Source organism: Barbus barbus (assembly GCF_936440315.1).
Source record: "Barbus barbus genome assembly, chromosome: 25".
In the NCBI taxonomy this organism is placed as follows: domain Eukaryota; kingdom Metazoa; phylum Chordata; class Actinopteri; order Cypriniformes; family Cyprinidae; genus Barbus; species Barbus barbus.
In genome coordinates this window covers 22,289,254-22,310,044 of record NC_136753.1, presented here as the reverse complement: position 1 = coordinate 22,310,044, position 20,791 = coordinate 22,289,254, and the positions used below count along the sequence as shown (strand labels likewise).

The window sequence follows — 20,791 nt, the reverse complement described above, 5'->3', positions numbered from 1 at the left end:
CTTTTGCTGTTGTGATTTTACCTTATACTTTATGAACAGATCTTGATTCACCAAATAATAATGACCACCAAACACTCACTGAATGTTGTTTTTATTTATGCAACAGTATGTTCATAAACAATACAAGAGAGGGCTGTAGATTTTAGATTACAGTTTATTTTGATTAATTAAAATCATCTTGTGAATGACCTTTCAATCTAGTCACTGACCAACCAACAAACACACACACACAAAAAGAGCCATGTCAATGTAGTCAATTGGAACCATAATACCCATAAATGAAATACATGTGATTTTGTTTTGATACAACTTTACATTATTTGTTAGTTGCTGAATTACTCACTCAATTGGACATTCATATTCTCAATGCTGGAAAAATATTGATGTACAAAAATGTTTTATTTGGAAATGCTCTGATTAATAACAGAAGCTTGTTCACAAAACTGTGTTTGACAGTGAATACTGTGGATCATGATGTAAGTCGCTGACTGAAGATATGAGACATGTTTTAAAAAAAAACAACTGTAACTATAAAACATAAAAATGATCATATTATATTTTTAAAAATATGAATCCTGAAATGAATCTGAATAACATGTCTAAATCTGAACCTTTTAACATATCAGATTCTTGCTACATATCTGTTACTTAACCAACTGACTAGCTCTCACGTAGCCAAGTATAACATTCTGCCTGCGTGTCACATTTGGCTCTGGTGTGAATGTGTATGTATGAGTGTATCTTCTTCAATGAAATGGCTATAGGTTCTGTAGGACTTGTGACTGCTTCAGTTTTAGAAAAGCTTCTTGGATAAAACTTAATTTCAGTTTTAGAAAACATATTTAAAATATGAGCAATCTTTCACAATCATGCTTAAAATTAGTTGAGTTTTGAGTGCATATGTATATATATGAGATGGTGTAACCATAAAAATATGCTCAGAAAATGTACAGATCAAATAAATTCCTGAGTTTTTCTCTTAAATATGCGCACATTAACACACCAAATGGAAAAAAAACACCTAATAACATTAAGTAAAAAGAAATATAAGCCAAAGAAAGTAAAAACAAAACAACAACAATTTGAATTAACAACAACTGAGCACAGTATTCCGATTTTTCCTTCACACTTTCTGCAGGGTGAACAATTTACCCTGCAAACAGGCATAAAAGGGAACTGTAGAACATGTGGGGTACAACTGAAGTTCATTTCTCTCTTCTTCTTGCATTCTGTTCTTCCTAGCTGTTGCCACCGTTCTCTCCACCTCCCTTGATTAGACGTTTGTTTCCCCTCTTCCCAGCAGGGCCACGAGGTTTGGCGAATGCTTGCTTGTGGGCATGCTGCTTAGGATGGACCTCATCATACAGATACTCCTCTGTCAGCTCCTCTCCACTATCTATCTCCAACTAAAATGAACAAGGACACATTTACAAACACAAAGATTTAGAAAAATCTGTTTGGTTAGCTTTGTATCGCATAGAATATAACTGCATATAAAGTGTCTCCCATTCATTAAAGTCAACATGAGAAGACATTTACAACACGTTTCATTCCATATTGTAACATATTACTGAATAGAACAAGAAATTGAGTAAAAACAATACATATAAATGCAATGAATACAAGAAAAATCCTCTGCAGTGAATGAGTGCCATCAGAATGATAGCCAAAACAGTTGATAAAAACATCACTATAATCCACAAGACTCCAGTCCATCAATTAATGGCTTGTGAAGTGAAAAGCTGCATGCTTATAATAAACAAATCCATCATCAAGACGTTTTTATCATTAAACCACTGTTTCTTGATAAAATATGAGTCCTCTATTCATTATTTGCTTTCTACAGTGAAAAAGTAAAATATACACAGATCAACTGTTCGGAAAGCAGTCCAAAACAGTTTTAAATGGATATCAGTGGATTTTGAAAGATGGACATTTTCACTTGAAAAGCATTATTATATAGATTATAGACTCATAGTTTGGCCAGAAGCAAAGGTTTAAGTTAAAAACATCCTGATTCATTTGTTTCTTTAAAAAAATGCAGCTTTTCACTTCACAAGACATTAACCGACTCATGTGATGTGATGTTTTTATCAGCTGTTTGAACTCTCATTCTGACGGCACCCATTCACTGCAGAGGATTCATTGGTAAGCAAGTGATGTAATGATCAATTTCTCCAAATCTGTTCAGAAACAAAATTCGTCCAGATCTTGGTTGGAGTAAATAGGTATGAGTTTAATTTCATGCTGACTTTAAATGAAGTTCTGGGCTTGTAACTCTCACGCTGGCAGAAAAACAAGCCACAAAATGTGTTTTTACCTTTTTAGCCACTTCTAGGTGGAAGTCCCTCTCTACTTCTTCCAAAAGTCGACTCTTACAGCTGGAATACAGCATCCTTTCCTTGATGCTGCAGCTGTATCCTGGCATGGAGTATATGAACACTATGGAGAGTGATAGAGGAGGACATGAATAGTTGGCATAACTGTAATACATAACTTTAATCAATGAGATATGTGTTAGGAATGGAGTGACTAACCCACAGACTCGAGGTAGTCTCCCTCATGCGAATGTTTGTAGAGGAAGAAGTGGTATCTGGGTGTATCAAGGGGAATCCGGCAGGGTAGGTCACGGATATCTGTTGGGCTGGTGTGCACGAGTTCAATTGCCTCCTTCTCTGTATCTAGCTTCTATATATAGAAAACAAAAATGTAACATTTCTAGTCAGTTTGGTATCTGGTAGGAACATATATATTGGTATCAAGAAAGTATCTGGTAAGAACATACACTATATTGCCAAAAGTATTGGGTCACCCCCTTCTAATGAACAGGTTTGACTACTTTAATCATTTCTATGAGTACAAATCTTAATGTTTAAGCATATAATGATATTCTAGGGAACTGTGTCCTAATTTTATAGCAACCGTTTGGACAGAACCCTTTTCTATTCTAACATGACAGTGCCTCTGTGTATAAGGCAAGGTTCAAAAAGGCATGATTAATTCAGTCAGTGTGGAAGAACTTGACTGGTCTGCATAAAGTAAAGTCCTAATCCCAGCTGAACACCTCTGGTGTGACTTTAAATGCAAACCTTGAGCCAAAAACTCATCACCAAACACCAATGACTTGTATATGGGTACAGTCATTTTAGACACTTTCAAAACTGTTGCAAAAGAGATGGAAATAGAGTTTTTAAATACGTGAATTATGCTTCCATCTTTGTTGCCACAGTTTTGGAAGTGCCTTCTTCTGTTCATTAGAAGGGGGTGACCCAATTCTTTTGGCAATATAGTGTATAAATGTGTATGTCTGTGTCGTACTAGTTGAATGTAGTTGATGCGTCTCTCTGCGAGCTGCTGTAGAGCACGCTTAGCCTCGGCCTGTAACGGGAAGGCAAGACCCTGTAGAGTCTGATGTTTGGGGTCCACACTGATCTCAGTTTTCACCTGCAGATAGAGACACAACCAGTTAGTCAACAATTCCACCACTGTACATTATGACCAAAACAATTCCTGTCATTCTAAACATTTTCCCAAACAATTCCAATTAGCTACCCTGGCCATGGAAGATTTATTATATGCCAGCTCTGTTGTTTGGATAAATCTGTTTATGCAGGTGAGAGATGGTGGATAAGTGTTAATATGCTGGATGAGTGTATGGGCCATATGGGTGGATCACTTGAAACCTATTAAGAGCATGTCCACTCCATATTTGGCTCCAAAACCATACATATATGCATACATATGTGATTCTGGACCACAAAACCAGTCATAAGAGTACATTTTTTTAAGCTGATATTTATACATCATCTGAAAGCCGAATAAATAAGCTTTCCATTGATGTTAGGATGGGGCAATATTTGTCCGAGATACAACTATTAGAAAATCTGGAATCTGAGGGTGCAAAAAAATCTAAATATTGAGAAAATCGCCTTTAAAGTTGTCTAAATGAAGTTCTTAGCAATGCACATTACTAATCAAAAATGATATATTTACAGTAGGAAATTTACAAAATAACTCCACATTTTGACCCATACAATGTATTTTTGGCTATTGCTACAAATATACCCCAGCGACTTAAGACTGGTTTTGTGGTCCAGGGTCACATATATGTAAAGAAAAAGAAAAAAATAGCACACATACACACAATACTATGTTTTATACTTAAACTAACTACAGTACTCACCTGTTTAACTCTGCCCTGCAACCACAAAGATTGAACATAGAATGTATTAAAACAAAGAGCTGAATTAATTCAGGGATCTATACTATAATTATGCTTTTTTTAAACAGAACTCTACAGCCTTTTCTGACCTCTGTGATTTTGATTCGCTGTAGCTCTTGTTCAGCTGCTGTCAGGGGTGCTGGTGCAGAACATGAAGTCACATGTCTCAGGTAACCCTGAAGACAAACGTCCTCCTGGTGATGTGAAAAAAGTGTGTTAAATTGTGATTAATTAATAATCAACCAAAACTGATATTTAAGTTAATTATTGAATTATAGATTGGCTTTCCAAACAACCTGAAATAGCCCTTTCAAAATGTAAAAATTATAAATACACTCTCAACTAAATATACAACTTCCTCCCATAAAACTACAAATGTGTTTGTTCAATATTTTATGTGTATGTACAGTATATATTTAGCCCTTTCTGTGTTGACCATGACTGGTAATCATTTCCAAGAACACTGCCAACAGCCCCAAGTGTCCAGTTACTAAATTAAGAAACATGGTGGTCCACTCTGTAAACTTTTTCAACCGTAAATAATCCAGCATCAGGGTATTTGACTGACAGTTGAAGGCAGATGGCAGGTGGACCGAGTCCATTCATCAGCACGTCTCTCATTATAACTTCATTAGTCCTTCACAGAGGCGAAAATGTAAAGATTTAATCTAATATTTAAAATCATAGATAAAGCGAATGTAAAAAGTATAGACAAAACTACTGACCAATTTTACTACCAGAAAATAATCTTCAGCTAGTACCTCAACTGTGCCGAACATTTCATCTTTGACGTGTCCACCACCAAACTCTTTCTTAACCGTGGCACGAGTGGCAGCGTACAGCATCTTATGCCGGACCTGTAGCAAAAGACAAATTATCACTTTATTAAATAAATAAACAGTAACCAAATTAAAAACTCACAGCTCTAACGACAATGGTCTGTTACAGTTTTCCACAATTATCACATGTGACCACATCGCCTGCGACGACGATCATCGTGTCAGGACCGCTTCCCACGTATCGACGAGGACACGACAGTTTCAGTAGACTTTTTGCTTTAAACGAATGGTTATTGTCATGGTGTAAAGAACAGAAACTGCTCTTTGTTAATAATTGGAATCTTTTCTGGGAGCGTCCTAGGCTTTCCCGTGCTGATGGCCTGCACCCCAGCAGAGTCGGAGCGGAAACTCCTGTCGGACAACATCTCCAGGACGCTACGCTCCATCTGACTAGTAAGCCAATTCTCAAATAACTGCTGTGATGACTTTTGTTCTACCCACTTAAATGATAGAAGTACTTGCGTTGTCCAATCTATACAGACTGTGTCTGTTCCCCAAATAGCGAGGTCAAAATATAAATTTAATGCAGGATCTAGAAAAAATCTGATCGTGATTAAACCAGGAAAACGTAAAATAAATGAACAAAAACAATTTTTAAAGCTTGGGCTCCTAAACATTAGATCACTCGCACCCAAAGCAGTTATTGTAAATGAAATGATCACAGGTAATAATTTTGATGTACTCTGCCTGACTGAAACCTGGCTTAAACCAAATGAATATTTTGGTCTAAATGAGTCTACTCCACCAAGCTACTGTTATAAACATGAGCCCCATCAGACTGGTCGTGGCGGCGGTGTGGCAACAATATATAGTGATATATGTTACTCAGAAAACAGGATACAGGAGGTTTAACGCATTCAAAATACTTCTGCTTAATGTTACACTGTTAGATATGCAAAATAAATCTCTCCTATCTCTTGCTTTGGCTACTGTGTATAGACAGGGCCATATACAGATTTCCTAAAAGAATTAGCAGATTTCCTCTCAGATCTATTGGTTAATGTTGATAAAGTGCTAATTGTCGGAGATTTTAACATTCACGTTGATAATACAAATGATGCGTTAGGACTTGCGTTTACTGACCTAATAAACTCTTTTGGAGTCAAGCAAAACGTCACCGGGCCCACTCATCGTTTTAATCATACGCTAGATTTAATTATATCGCATGGAATTGATCTTACCGATATAGATATCGTACCTCAAAGTGATGATGTTACTGATCATTTCCTTGTATCGTGCATGCTGCGTATTACTGATATTAATTATATGGCTCCGCGTTATCGTCCGGGCAGAACTATTGTTCCAGCCACCAAAGACAGATTCACAAATAACCTGCCTGATTTATCTCAACTGCTCTGTGTACCCATAAATACACATGAACTAGACGAAATGACTAGCAACATGGGCACTATCTTCTCTAATACATTAGAAGCTGTTGCCCCCCTCAAATTGAAAAAGGTTAGAAAAAAACGTACCGCGCCATGGTACAACAGTTATACCCATTCTCTCAAGAAAGAAACTCGTAATCTTGAGCGCAAATGGAGGAAAACAACCTTGGAAGTTTTTAGAATTGCGTGGAAAAACAGTATGTCCAGCTATAGACAGGCTCTAAAAGCTGCCAGGGCAGAGCATATCCGCAAACTCATAGATAATAACCAAAACAACGCAAAGTTCTTATTTAGCACAGTGGCTAGATTAACAAATAAACGCACGCCACCCGATCTAAATATTCCCTCACAGTTTAATAGTAATGACTTTATGAATTTCTTTAATGATAAAATAGATAACATCAGAAATACAATAACAAATGTATATTCTACTGCGTCTAGTATTTCAGCTTCATTCATCGCACCCAAAGAAAAACGGCAGTGCTTTACAACTATAGGACAGGAAGAGCTAAATAAACTTATCAGTGCATCTAAACCAACAACATGTTTATTAGATCCTGTACCCACTAAACTACTGAAAGAGTTGTTACCTGTAGCAGAAGAACCACTTATTAACTCATCGTTATCTTTAGGTCATGTCCCAAAACCATTCAAGCTGGCGGTTATTAAGCCTCTTATTAAGAAACCACAACTAGATTCTAATGAACTGGCAAATTACAGACCCATTTCAAATCTTCTGTTTGTCTAAAATTTTAGAAAAAGATGTGTCTGCACAATTGTGCTCCTTCTTGCAAAAAAAAAATATCTCTATGATATCTCTATTCAGTCAGGTTTCAGGCCTCACCATAGTACAGAAACTGCACTTGTTAAAATTACAAATGACTTGCTTCTTGCTTCAGACCAAGGATGCATCTCATTGCTAGTATTACTTGATCTTAGTGCTGCGTTCGACACTATAGACCATGACATACTCATAGATCGATTACAAAACTATACTGATATTCAAGGGCAGGCTTTAAGATGGTTTAGATCCTATCTGTCCGATCGCTACCACTTTGTTCATTTAAATGGGGAGTCATCTCAATTATCACCAGTAAAGTATGGAGTACCACAAGGATCTGTCCTAGGTCCTCTGCTATTTTCAATATACATGTTGCCCCTTGGTAGTATTATTAGATTATTATATTATTATAATAATACGGGATTAGTTTTTATTGTTCTGCTGATGATAATTTCCTCCTATTAAATTCAGATAAGACAGAGATATTACTTATTGGACCAGTATATTGGAACAGTACACAAAATCTCTTGGATTACAATGTGCAACTAGACGGATGTACTGTTACGTCCTCTAAAGTCAAAAATCTGTGTGTTATATTAGACAGCAACTTGTCCTTTGAAAATAATTTCCCATGTTACAAAAACAGCATTCTTCCATTTTAGAAACATTGCCAAGCTTCGCTACCTGTTTCTGATGCAGAAAAGCTAGTTCATGCATTCATGACCTCTAGACTGGACTATTGTAATGCACTGCTAGGTGGTTGACCTGCATCTTCAATAAACAAGCTACAGATAGTCCAAAATGCAGCGGCTAGAGTTCTTACCAGGTCCAGAAAATATGATCATATTACCCCAATTTTACAGTCTCTGCACTTGCTACCTATTAAACTCCGTATCATTTACAAAATATTATTACTTGCCTATAAGGCCCTAAATGGTTTAGCTCCTGCGTACCTAACTTGTCTTCTACCACGCTACAATCCAACCCGCTCACTAAGGTCGCAAAACTCTGGACTTTTGGTAGTACTTAGGATGACAAAGTCCACTAAAGGAGGTAGAGCTTTTTCACATTTGTCTCCCAAATTCTGGAATAGCCTTTCTGATAACGTTCAGGGTTCAGGCACACTCTATCTGTTTAAATCTAGATTAAAGACACATCTCTTTAGCCAAGCATTCACATAATGCATCTTATAATCTTGTACTGCAGTTATATCTGATCAAATGTACATTATTATTATTCTTTAGCTTGGGTTGAACAAATCATTTTTGCTTAGATGGAACAGCAGATACGCTAATTATGTCTCTATTTGTTTCTCTGTTGCTGCCACGGGATTAACATCCCGTGGTAACTAGGAATTACAGAAGCTTCAGCCTGGATCCAACCCTTAAATGATCTGAGATGACCGAGCACCTGAGAAAAGATGATGCCAACTCCTCAGAGGACCTCAGAGGATGCCAAAGCTCAGACAACATACAGAATTACCAAATTTTGTGGAATAAATATATTGTGGAAACTTAATTTCCTGTAGAGCTGCTTTGCAACGATTTGTATCGTAAAAAGCACTATACAAATAAAACTTGAACTTGAACATTTACGGCCAGGGCATTGTACTGTGATTTCTAAGATGCACTGAGTGTTTTAATACATGATACAGATGCAGTTGCTAGTGTGTTCTGATTGGTTGCTAGGAGGTTGCTTAAAGTCCAAAGAACCCTGTTTTGACAAGCATGCAAATAAGATTTTTCTATTTAAATATAATAAAGGTCTTTTTTGATGACCAAATGCTAATGGTCTAATCCGATTCAATGATCTATGCTAAGCCTAGCTAAAAGTGCTACCGCCAGACCCTGAGATCGGCTGAATGGATTCAAAAACGGTAAAACTCAACTGTTTCACTCTTGGGGAGTTGAGTCTATTTCCAAAAAAAGTGGAGTGTTCCTTTAAGCCTGTAAATCTGTTTTGGGGAGTTGTAAAATGAGCCGATTTCCAAAAAAAGTGGAGTGTTCCTTTAAGCCTGTAAATCTTTTTTTGTTTTATCTGGAACCTTAAGAGCGCATGTTTCTTTGAACAATTGAATAAGCTGTTTGCTAATCAAGCTTCGCATCGTCATGCTTGGATGTTAAAACTTACAGGAGACTGGTCAGGTGACCAGGAGATGAAGAGCCACTCATAGCCTTGAGCGTTCTTGGTGTCCAACCGGTATAGAATGTAACAGGGCTCGTGAGGGTCCAGCAGGGGGAGCAGGAAGTGGTCATAGTCTTTGTCCCAGCTCTGATGTGGCTCTCTGTATGCCCCCAGCACCAGCTGCTCTAAAACACACATAAAAAAGCTCTCTCGTTACAATCCTGGTGCAACCAACATCGCACACAACAATCCCAAAAATCAGTTGCGTAATTTTATATTGCATCACGTAGATCAATTTAAATGTGTTTACAAGGCTAGGCTTGGGTAATGGCCTCCTGCTGATAACAAATAAGTGAAATATTATCCATTATCTACGTCCTGCTATAAAAAGAGCATGAGAAACCTTGTATCTCACACCCAATATAGCACAAGCTGTTTAGTTCACCTAGAGACACGTACACAATAATACACATAAATTCAACCTTCAGTTATTTAAATATTAAACAAGCCAATACTGAGGGATGTCTGATAACACAATATATTCTTGTATATCTCATCTTTATTGACCTGAAATATATTTAGTGTATCTTACATATGCAAACATGCGTTTTGTTTTTAATAAAATTGATCATTGGAAAATTGGTCGCTTTGATATGGCTAAATATTATATTCAGAATAGAATAGAATACCTTATAGAACAATTATAATATATGCAGCATTATAGATTATGCAACCACAATGTAGTATAAAAAACTATGATTGACAACTTGCCACATCTCTGAAAGTCCACTATTATTAAAAGCAAAAATGCATAAGCGATTGTTTCGAGATGGGCGGAAAAATTATATTTCAGCACTTTTCTGTCCTCTTCTTTCGAGAACCTTTGCATTGACTTGCACATCTTTTGTGATAGAAATAATATGAGGGTAGAAAAAATAGTTCTTACTGCATACACAGTATGATAGTATTTTGAACACAATTTCCATTGCAATGTGTGTGAATATATCATAAAAGTATTAAAGGCATAACAAAGTTACAAAAGCATTAGAGTTCCATTCAGAACAATAACAATCAGGCGTGAGTTTTAAGGGCCTTTCGCTATAAAAATGTAAAGTGCCATCATAAAGTACTCATCACTACCACTCATCACAACAGTTCTAAGAAGCGATTCATATTTATGAGGCTGGGCTTTATAAATTCTCTGTACAGTGACAGTGTACCTTATAATGCAGACCACTGTGATCTTTCTATCATTTTCAATTTTCTCCTGACTGCATTCACTCGTCAGATAGTTAATCAACCCAAGAACGCATGAAAAACAGGACAGCATATATCACTGATGTAAGCACATTAAACATTACAGATGTCACACCTGATCCTACTGGTTCTTCATGTCCTTGGTCTATTGTCTCAGTTTACAAACTTCACACTGATCACATCACACTCAAGCGCATGTAATTTGCTTCCTGACACGTACAAACCAGAACACCCTCTGTAACCACTGTAATGAAGCACTGGAAGGCTTTCTTCTTTCTTCCCAACCGCTTTACCATTCCTTGTGAACAGTGTGCTGTGCTGGTGCACGTCCTCCAGAGCCCCACCCTCTGCTTTTAGGCATCAACACTCAGATTAACAGCTATGGTTCTCAGTATTCATATCTTATCACATCAATAATCTATTTACCAGTAAATTTGCCCACTTCCCTCCCCACTGTCCTCAGCTTTTCTTTGTGCACAAAGACGCTAACCTAATGGTTGCTGCTGATTTTAATTAAAAGTATTGAGAATATTCACATTTTAAATGTAAGTATTTTTATTTTGAATTTAAAACGGTTAAAAAAAGGTTTTGAATTCTGTTGGACATAAAAAAATATATAGATATATATATTTTTTATACAGATATAAACATATATTTGGGTGAATGTTATGTAAAACAGTTCATCCCAAAATCAAAGACAAAAATATGAAATTACATTTTGCACAAAGAAAATTAAGTATATTTTAGGACTATAAATTTTTCTTGACAATTACTGCACTGCATCCATATATAAGTTTATATAGTAATATTTCCCGTTATTCTCAACGGTACAATTGTCTTTAGATTGTGAAATGTTAGAATGGTATTTATTTGTGTGTGTGTGTGTGTGTCCTATATATATATATATATATATATATATATATATATATATATATATACACATATATATATATATATATATATATATATATATATATATATATATATATATATATATATATATATATATATATATATATACATATATATATATATATATATATATATAAACACAAAAGTAATATATATATATATATATATATATATGTAAAAACTGAATATGAAAATATTAAAAATTGATGATAATGATAACAAATGTTTCTTGGGCACCAGATCAACACTGAAAAAATTACTAAACTAATTTTACAAACAAATTATTTGAGCTGCATTTAAATAAAAATATGTTGAAAGCTAGTCAACTACATTTTTTATATTTATTTATATTTATATTTACATTTTATACATTTAAATATTTAAATGTAGCTAAAATAAATTGATTGCAACCACTTACCTTAAATTTTTTATTTTTTTTTTGTAAATTCAATGAACCATTTTTTTCAGTGAACATATTAGAATGGTTTCTGATTGTGTGACACTGAAGACTGGGAAAATGCTGAAAATTCATCTTTGCAATTACAGGAATAGATTACTGTGACCACCCCACATATAGTTTGGGTCACAAATTCAATTATTTGTATATATTTCATTTTTATTTATGTTTATTTTTATTTATATGTATATATAAGTTATATTTAAATTACTTAAATGTATTATAATGAGTTTACACTGAACAGTTCAGCAGCATTTTCTGAATTCTGAGTGTCAGTTGAGAGAGTTGAGTTACCGTGATGACTGCAGCGCATCCTCAGACAACAAAGAAGACCGTGAAAGCAACCTCCTGTCTCTCTCATTTACTACTAAGGTTAGTTAAATTAATTAAATGCCATATCAAACTGTAATTTACATGCTTTAATGCACAAAGAACTGGTTTCAACTGATTAGTTTGTCATGTATTCACCTGAGTAATTTATGTGTACAATTACTTACCCGAGTTGTTTACCTGAGACACTAATTCAGCTAGTTTTGTATAAGAATTAGAACATTTCTGTACATATGGTTAAGTTTTCATTTCGTTATTTGTTTATTCATTTATTTATTGTGATTTGATTTAAGTATCTATACGGTGTGTATTATTTTTTCCAACATGTTTATGAATTACTTTGTGATTCAAAGTGTCTTACTGACTCTGAAATACAAATGTGTATGCGTATTAAAAGACAACAAAGAGGACCGTGAAAGCAACCACTAACTCTTGTCTTTCTCATTTACTACTAAGCTGATTACTGCTTACTACTGTCTTCCCGATTGCCCGGGACCTGTAACAGATTTTTGGGGGCTCGTCCAGGATCAGCGCTACTCTGAAGACGCCTGGTCCAGTGATTTTGAACCGAGGGACAGCAAAGCACATTCCTCAGGAAGACAGCAACGTGTGTGTGCGAGTCTAAGGGGAGCAGGTGACCTGCATCATCCTGACCAAGAGCATCACCACATAACCAGATCTACCTGAAAGTGCATCATGTCCGATGAAGAAAGAAATAGGCTTATCTGGAACATCAAGAAGAAGGTCTACACTTTGAACGCAGGTGAACTCTTCCAGTTGGCAAAAGACATTCACCCAGCACCAGATGCAGATGTTACACCATTAAAGGATGGTGACGAAGAGAGCTACATTAATTACATTGTCACTTACATGCATAGTTGTGAATTATCTAGACTACCTGACCAAGGGATAACTGTCTTAATGAATTTAAATGAATGCATTGATGAAATTGTAGAGCAACGTGCTATTAGGACTGAAAAGGTTACTCAGCCATCTATTGCACCTCATAACACGGACACATCAGAGAATGAGTACCAGAGAATGTTATCAAACTATGAGGAGTTAGGTAGAAAACGTTTAGCCAGCATTCCAAGGCAGGAATTTAGTGACCACAACACATCTCACTCTGACACCATGGTCTCCATCAGAGACATTGCAATGTTGCAGCGTCGAGACTTCAAGGTCCATGGGGGACAAATAGGAGACAGCGTGTCTGACATAAGATTCAGCAACCTGTGCAAGTAAATTGATGAAGGCATTAAGGAAGGCTACACTGAAAGCGAAATAATTTGAGGGGTGTTCCGCATGATTAAACCTGGAAATATGTTAATAACCAAGGATGACATGACTGTTGCAGAATTGAAGAGTTTCTCCAGTCTCATCTAGGTGAAAGCAGCAGTACTGAACTTTTCCAGGAACTCATGACTGCCAAGCAACATGACCATGAGACACCACAGCAGTTCCTGTACCGCATGATCAGCCTAAAGCAGAAGATACTGTTCTGTTCTAGACAAGTGAATTCATACATTAGATATGACAACCACACAGTTCAGAGTGTATTTATCCATACTGTTTCACAAGGCATCGGCCTAAAACACAGTGACATTCGGCGAGAGTTGAGACCTTTCCTCTTAGATTCCAGTGTCTCTGATGAAACCCTGCTGAGACAAGTAATAAGAATTACAAGTGATGAAAGTGAGAGGCAACGCCGGCTGGGTCAGTCTACTCGCCATAAGGTGGTACATGCACACAGCGCACAGTTTGAGTCTGACAGTGCATGGGGCTAAAGAAATGGCGAGAGTGGATGAGACGACAAAAGACCTTTCAGCAGCTGAGGGTACAAATAGAAGCTTTAACTACTGCAGTGGACTCCTTGAAACAGTCTGGAATGGCAAAATTTCCTAACTCATGGCACGAGTATATTGAGTCACAACCTCAAAGACATCAGCAACCACCTCAACAGCCCACTTTTGACTTTCAGCATCCGACACCATTCCTACCATCTGCCATGCCACTGTACAATCCAGATACACAGGTGAAGTCTCAGACCCAGTATCCATCACAGCATCAATACAGGTCAAGACCCCAAACACAATTCTCTTCAAGTACACGTCCTCTTCAAAGGCAACGACAGTCAAGATGCAACGAATGCATAGATAAAAATGTGACCACTTGCAGCCACTGCTATGCGGAGCAGAGGGACACAGAGCATGAGGTTGCCTTCAGAAATCAAGAAACCAGGGAAATGGGGAACGATCTCTGCAGAGGGACAACCAGTGATCGAAGTAAAGTATCCGTCCCAATATGAAATGTTAAAAGCTCCTACAGCTACTTCGACTTTGTCAAAACAAATCCACAACATTTCATCTCCATAATACAACACCAGTCTAAGCAAATGAGAGTTGCTCAGCTTGTAGGAGAAAAGTGTCTGTTGAAATGTACAATGAATGGTAATCCTGTCAGTGTTTTATTAGACACAGGAGCCCAGGTCAGCATTATGGATTATAATTGGAAAGAAATTTACTTACCTCACACAAAGCTTCGCCCACTCACAGAGATTACTGACCCACAGGAACTGGAGGTCAGAGATGTAAAAAAGGACCTAATACCCTTCCATGGTTGGGTGGAGATTACTCTTAACCTTCTAGGGAATGAAGACCCTAGACTGGCTATACATATTCCTTTTCTGGTAAGCAGGATTGTCTTAGAAAGACCCATTCTGGGGTTTAATGTTGTACAAGAGATTATAAGAGGTGGTGAAAATTGAACTCAAGCCTTGTTCACTCTAACCAACCTCCTCAGCACAGCTATGGAAATTGAAGAAGATAAGGCCAATGCTCTTGTAAATCTCATTCAATACCAGTAGACTTCAAATGAGCTAGATTTGGATATTCAGGTCTCGATAAATGTTGAACCGCAAGATGTTGTTATCCACTCAGGTTGTGTCACTCATGTTAAGTGTCATCAAAGTCTCTTTAAGACAAGTCATGTCACTCGGCGGCCATCTTTGAAACGCCTCTCGGGCATCCAAGAGCAGCTCCTATCACTTTGTATGGGGAAACATCAAATTCTCCAAAACTGTTCACTAAGCTTACGATTAAATTTCATATTTGAAATCACCAATGAAATCAGACAACAACTGTGTCATAAACGTTGTTTCTTTTGCTCAAATAGCGTTATAAAAACCTTATTTCTCAGGCTAGATCAGCCAGTGCGCATGCGCAGTCATGAGTGCGCGTCTCAGAGCGCTGACAGTTTCTATAGCAACCAAGACTTCTAACAGCAGCTGCAGTGACGCGCTGACTTTACAGATTAGCGATTGGCTCTTTCATTCAGAAGGCGGGGCTTCCTGCGATTGAGAGGCCATATTTAGCGTTGGATTTTTCCCCAATCAAAACTATACGAGTGCCACGTCTTGGGTATTCTATAGTCTTTGGTGTCGTGTTCCAAATAACTTCGATGTCACCAGTCCGATGTTGCTGTTCGAACCTGTCATGGAGTGTCCACAGTTGGACCAGCTGATTGTTGCAGAGGGACTTATGAAAATTCAAAATCCACAGAACCCATATGTTCAAATACCTGTTGGCAATCAAACCATGCTTAGCATCAAACTGCCCCGAAAGACCACACTAGGGAGCATTCAGACAGTTGTTGTAATTGAAACTGATCAAGCAGATTTTCAACCTTTGTCTGTGGAAGTAAACAGTATGGACACCCTGACTGGTACCAAGAATGAAGGAAGAAATTCTACAACACTTTGGCACCCTCCAGTTGATTTTAGCCACCTCAGTAAAGCACAGCAAGAGCGGGTAAAAGAATTGCTTTATGAAGAGTCAGCAGCTTTTGCACATGACGATGATGACATTGGATGCATTCCTAGCCTGCAGATGGCAATCACATGAAAGGATGACATACCTGTGCAAAGAACATACGCCTCTGTACCTAAACCACTTTATCAGCAAGTCAAGGAGTACATTCAAGACTTGTCCTGGAAACTGCGTATATTGAAAAGCTGAGCTTTTGAGAACGGTGCCATTGTGGCAAACTTTGTTTTGTGTTTTCATTATTGAATAAAGACACACGAGTCTCCTACGCCAACCTTGTCCTCTTCCTTCCTCACCCCTGGGCTGGGTCTGTATCACAGTGGACCAGAAAAACTTCAGTCTTACTGGGAGAAACAAATATATGTCATTAAAAACTAAATGACAGCCCAGTTTATAGGCTGTTTATATTCACAATACTACACATATCCAACACCAACATGCTTATCATCATTCTACATACCTGCTCTTTTCATACCTTACCAGACACTGACACTAATAAATAACCCAATATTTCCCTATTGAAAGATAAAAAGGAACCAACATACTAATATGGTTATTTATACAATATGTGGAGGCATTAGCTTCTTTGTAGGGGAGAGTGTGACCACCCCACATATAGTCTGGGTCACAAATTCAATTATTTGTATATATTTCATTTTTATTTATGTTTATTTCTATTTATATGTATATATAAGTTTAATTTAAATTACTTAAATGTATGATAATGAGTTTACACTGAACAGTTCAGCAGCATTTTCTGAATTCTGAGTGTCAGTTGAGAGAGTTGAGTTACCGTGATGACTGCAGCGCATCCTCAGACAACAAAGAAGACCGTGAAAGCAACCTCCTGTCTCTCTCATTCACTACTAAGGTTAGTTAAATTAATTAAATGCCATATCAAACTGTAATTTACATGCTTTAATGCACAAAGAACTTGTTTCAACTGATTATTTATTTTATTAATAATTTTAAGATGCTTGTCACACAGAAGTTTGTCATGTATTCACCTTCATGCATTCATGAGTAATTTATGTGTACAATTACTTACCCGAGTTGTTTACCTGAGACACTAATTCAACTAGTTTTGTATAAGAATTAGAGTATTTCTGTACATATGGTTAAGTTTTCATTTTGTTATTTGTTTATTCATTTATTCATTTATTTATTGTGATTTGATTTAAGTATCTATACGGTGTGTATTATTTTTTCCAACATGTTTATGAATTACTTTGTGATTCAAAGTGTCTTACTGACTCTGAAATACAAATGTGTATGCGTATTAATCCATAGGCCTTGACCGTGACGGCACTTGATTATCAAGTTATAAAAGGAGTGTTGTTTCATTTAGTCTTAGCAGTGCAACCAACAACCTTGTCCATGTTGAAAAACACTCTGAGCAATTGAATTCAAAGTCATAGATTGAAATACATAGATTGAATGAACGAATAAATAAATAAAGCAAGCCTGTTGTAGGACCATTTAGATTTTTAAGAAATAATTCAGAAATAATTTAAAATAAGCACATACCATAGTTTTATATAATGTTTATATAGAATGTTTGGTAAATATTTTTTTAATATTTTTGAAAGATGTCTTGTATGCTCATCAAGGCTATATTTGTCAAAATATATGTCAGTAACATTGTGAAATAATATTTTTTTATTTTCTATTTTTAGATATTTTACAATGTAATGTTACAGGTCCCGGGCAATCGGGAAGACTGTAAGCAGTAATCAGCTTAGTAGTAACGTTAAATGAGAGAGACCAGAGTTAGTGGTTGCTTTCACGGTCCTCTTTGTTGTCTTTTAAGACATCTAAAGGTTGTGCAGAGTGATTGAAAGATTTTGAACCTAACTGAAATAAACCTTTAATGAGCACACTGTGAAAAACAGCTAGTACGTCAATAACCAGATCTAGCGCAAACATCATCCACCCACATACACATTACCAGTCCAAATGACCTTGGAGGGGGATTTCCTGATGGTCTTTTACAGCAGCTGCTATTCTGAGGCTGCACACATTCCAGCTATCAGCACAGACACGTACTTTCCATCAGCGTTTTACTCACCCCTTAACAACACACGTACAAAAAGCTGTTTGCACATATGTGCCGATTCAAAAAGACAAACATAAATCTGCCTTCCTCCTGTCTCCCTGACTTCTGTCATACAAATACATTCATTGTAAAGAATATCACACATAAACACAATCTGGCTTAATAACCACACCTGACTGCCTACAACTCAGACCTTTTCCTATCACCATGAGCACAGACAGACAAGCCCTGACCATGTGGTCTGTGCTACCCACCAATAAGGGTTGAGATACACATGTGACTCAGTCACCAGAAAATTCCAAAACTGTAGGGACCTGTTTTATCTTTCCTGAAATATCATCTCTGTGAGACTCAAAGGCACCCTATGAACCCAAAACAATCCAGTCTATTCAAATCCAGACGTCTTCATACACTCCAGGCGTCAACCAGGCAGGAGACGAGCCATATAGCAACAACCAGCCTGACGTTTATACATCTGTGGCTACATTAGGCCGCTGGGTGTTAGAACAACTGGAGCTGTCCATAATGGAATCGAATACAACTATCATGTAGCCTGGACAAATTGTCCAGCATTGCATCAATGTTTTTGAAAGAAAAGGCTGTCAAGGCCATTATTTATTTGATCAAAAATGCAGTTTAAATAATAATGTTGTGAATTATTATTACAATTTAAAATAACTATTTTCTATTTGAATATATTTTAAAATGTAATTTACTCATGTGATGGCAAAGCTGAATTTTCAGCAGTCTTCAGCGGAATTTCTTTCGGAAAAATAATCTTTTTGACCCCAATTTTTGGAATGGTCAAATACTTCTGTTAAAATCACATTTTACTCTGTTTAATTTGACTGGAGTCATGTGGGAATACATGCACGCATCACAAAGTCAGGTTAGGTAATGACAGCATGACTTCACTCAAATGTGATAGCGTTTTGCCCTTTCCTTCCCAGCAACTGGATCTTGTCATTTTGATAGTGAGCTAACATTTCAACAGTACCTGACACTCGGCCTTGTACGCAAATGCACGCTTGCACACACGCACTTTTATTGCAACAGAGAACAGTCCCTCATTCCTGTGACCTCTGCAATCCCTTAAGAACCATTCAGTTTCCACGTCAAATGATGTGTCATCTGACCTACAGCAGCATGTAAACACAGAACCAAAACACATTGTGAAATGTGTTTTGTTACTATTTGCTCATGTCAGGTGACAACTGGATGGTAAAAAAAAACATAAAAAATCCCACCTAAGAACAAACAATAATAAAAAAAAAATTATATAAAATGAAAATTGGAAAATTAGATAATCAATAAGTGTCACTAAATATATATAATGCGACACTATATATCAACTCACAGAATAAATGAACAGTACTTTGTCATATTTCAACTATTTTAAATTAACTTCTCTTTTTTTTTTAAAGCTGCCTTTTTTTGTCCAAGTGTGTTTGTTTTAATCTCACATAAGGAAAAAAATATTCTGGTATATTCATAAAGTTTTGATTTATGACCATTTAACCCTTACATTTGAGGTCAGTTGAGCTCCTAACCATTTAGAAAGTGAAAAATCAAGGCAATTAATTGAGTGAACATTGATCTTCCACTAATAAAAGCACCAAAAAGTACTATGGTACAACCATGTTTTTTGTTTTTTTTGTTTTATGTACCATAGCCATATTATGTGTTTTTTTAGACAGCATACAGTGAATTATTAATTAAAGTTGACCTTGGAGTTCTATGTAAATGCCATGAATATAGTAATCGCTCATTCTATCAGAGTTGTAATACTTTTGAAAAGTTTAATCCCATTAAACCCCTCAGACTCTCTGCTCACTCACCGTCTCTGATCAACACCTGGATGAGGCGGCCAGTTCCACTCCGTGCCCGGGCCAGAAACTCCCTCAGCTTCTCTGTAACCACCAGAGCCAGAAACATGGCGGGTCAGTGTGGTGCCTTCCTACCCGCCAAGGGACCTTCTGAAGTTGGATGAAGCTGGACACAAGTCGGGTCACCTGGACGATCTTCTTTTTACAAATGATCTTCAATCAGTGCCAGAGCTGTGTGTTATATCAGAAAGGATGTAAACGCAGCAGCATAAAGTGAGAGTTTGGTGTTTGAGAGACTGAGTGCTATCCAAGCGAGAGGGCATGTGAGAGCAGCAAATGTGTGAGAGAAGGCTCCTGTAACTAGGACGGGATCGTGTGTGCTTGCAGAAGGAACCCGATCCCTCTTGCCCCAAATTTAGCAGGCACACTGTCTGGCCTCGGGTAACAGCCTGACCATCCCCCAGCACGGCCCCGGGCCAGTTGTTTAAATCTTTTGATATGGATTAGAAAATATTGTATTTAGGATTCAATTCATGCCCCTATACCACAACTAGACTCAAAACTCTTACCACCCTCTTCTGGGCAGGTGAGGAACTGCATTAATGAATGAGGTAGTTTACTATGCTGTTATTAGTCAGCAACTTCCCATCATAACGATTTCACTCACTCATTCATGGAGATACTTTGTTTCTAATATTTTTTATAAATAATGTTCCAGGTTCAGTTCAAGTTAAGCTCTAAATTCTCAATGAGGCAAAATTATTTTCTGTGGTAA

At 37.0% G+C, this 20,791-nt stretch overlaps 1 protein-coding gene across 1 annotated transcript; it reads right to left on the bottom strand.

Moving 5' to 3' along the window:
* Window positions 1–72: 72 nt before the first annotated feature.
* Window positions 73–20,125, bottom strand: LOC306845366 (twinfilin-2-like; the record flags this gene model as incomplete). Its single annotated transcript, XM_079378125.1, is given in 9 exon segments — window positions 73–1,406; window positions 2,321–2,442; window positions 2,538–2,688; window positions 3,319–3,444; window positions 4,299–4,305; window positions 4,307–4,416; window positions 4,984–5,079; window positions 9,361–9,539; window positions 20,029–20,125. Coding segments are annotated over 9 exon segments (1,056 nt in total). The 3' UTR covers window positions 73–1,238.
* Window positions 20,126–20,791: the final 666 nt, after the last annotated feature.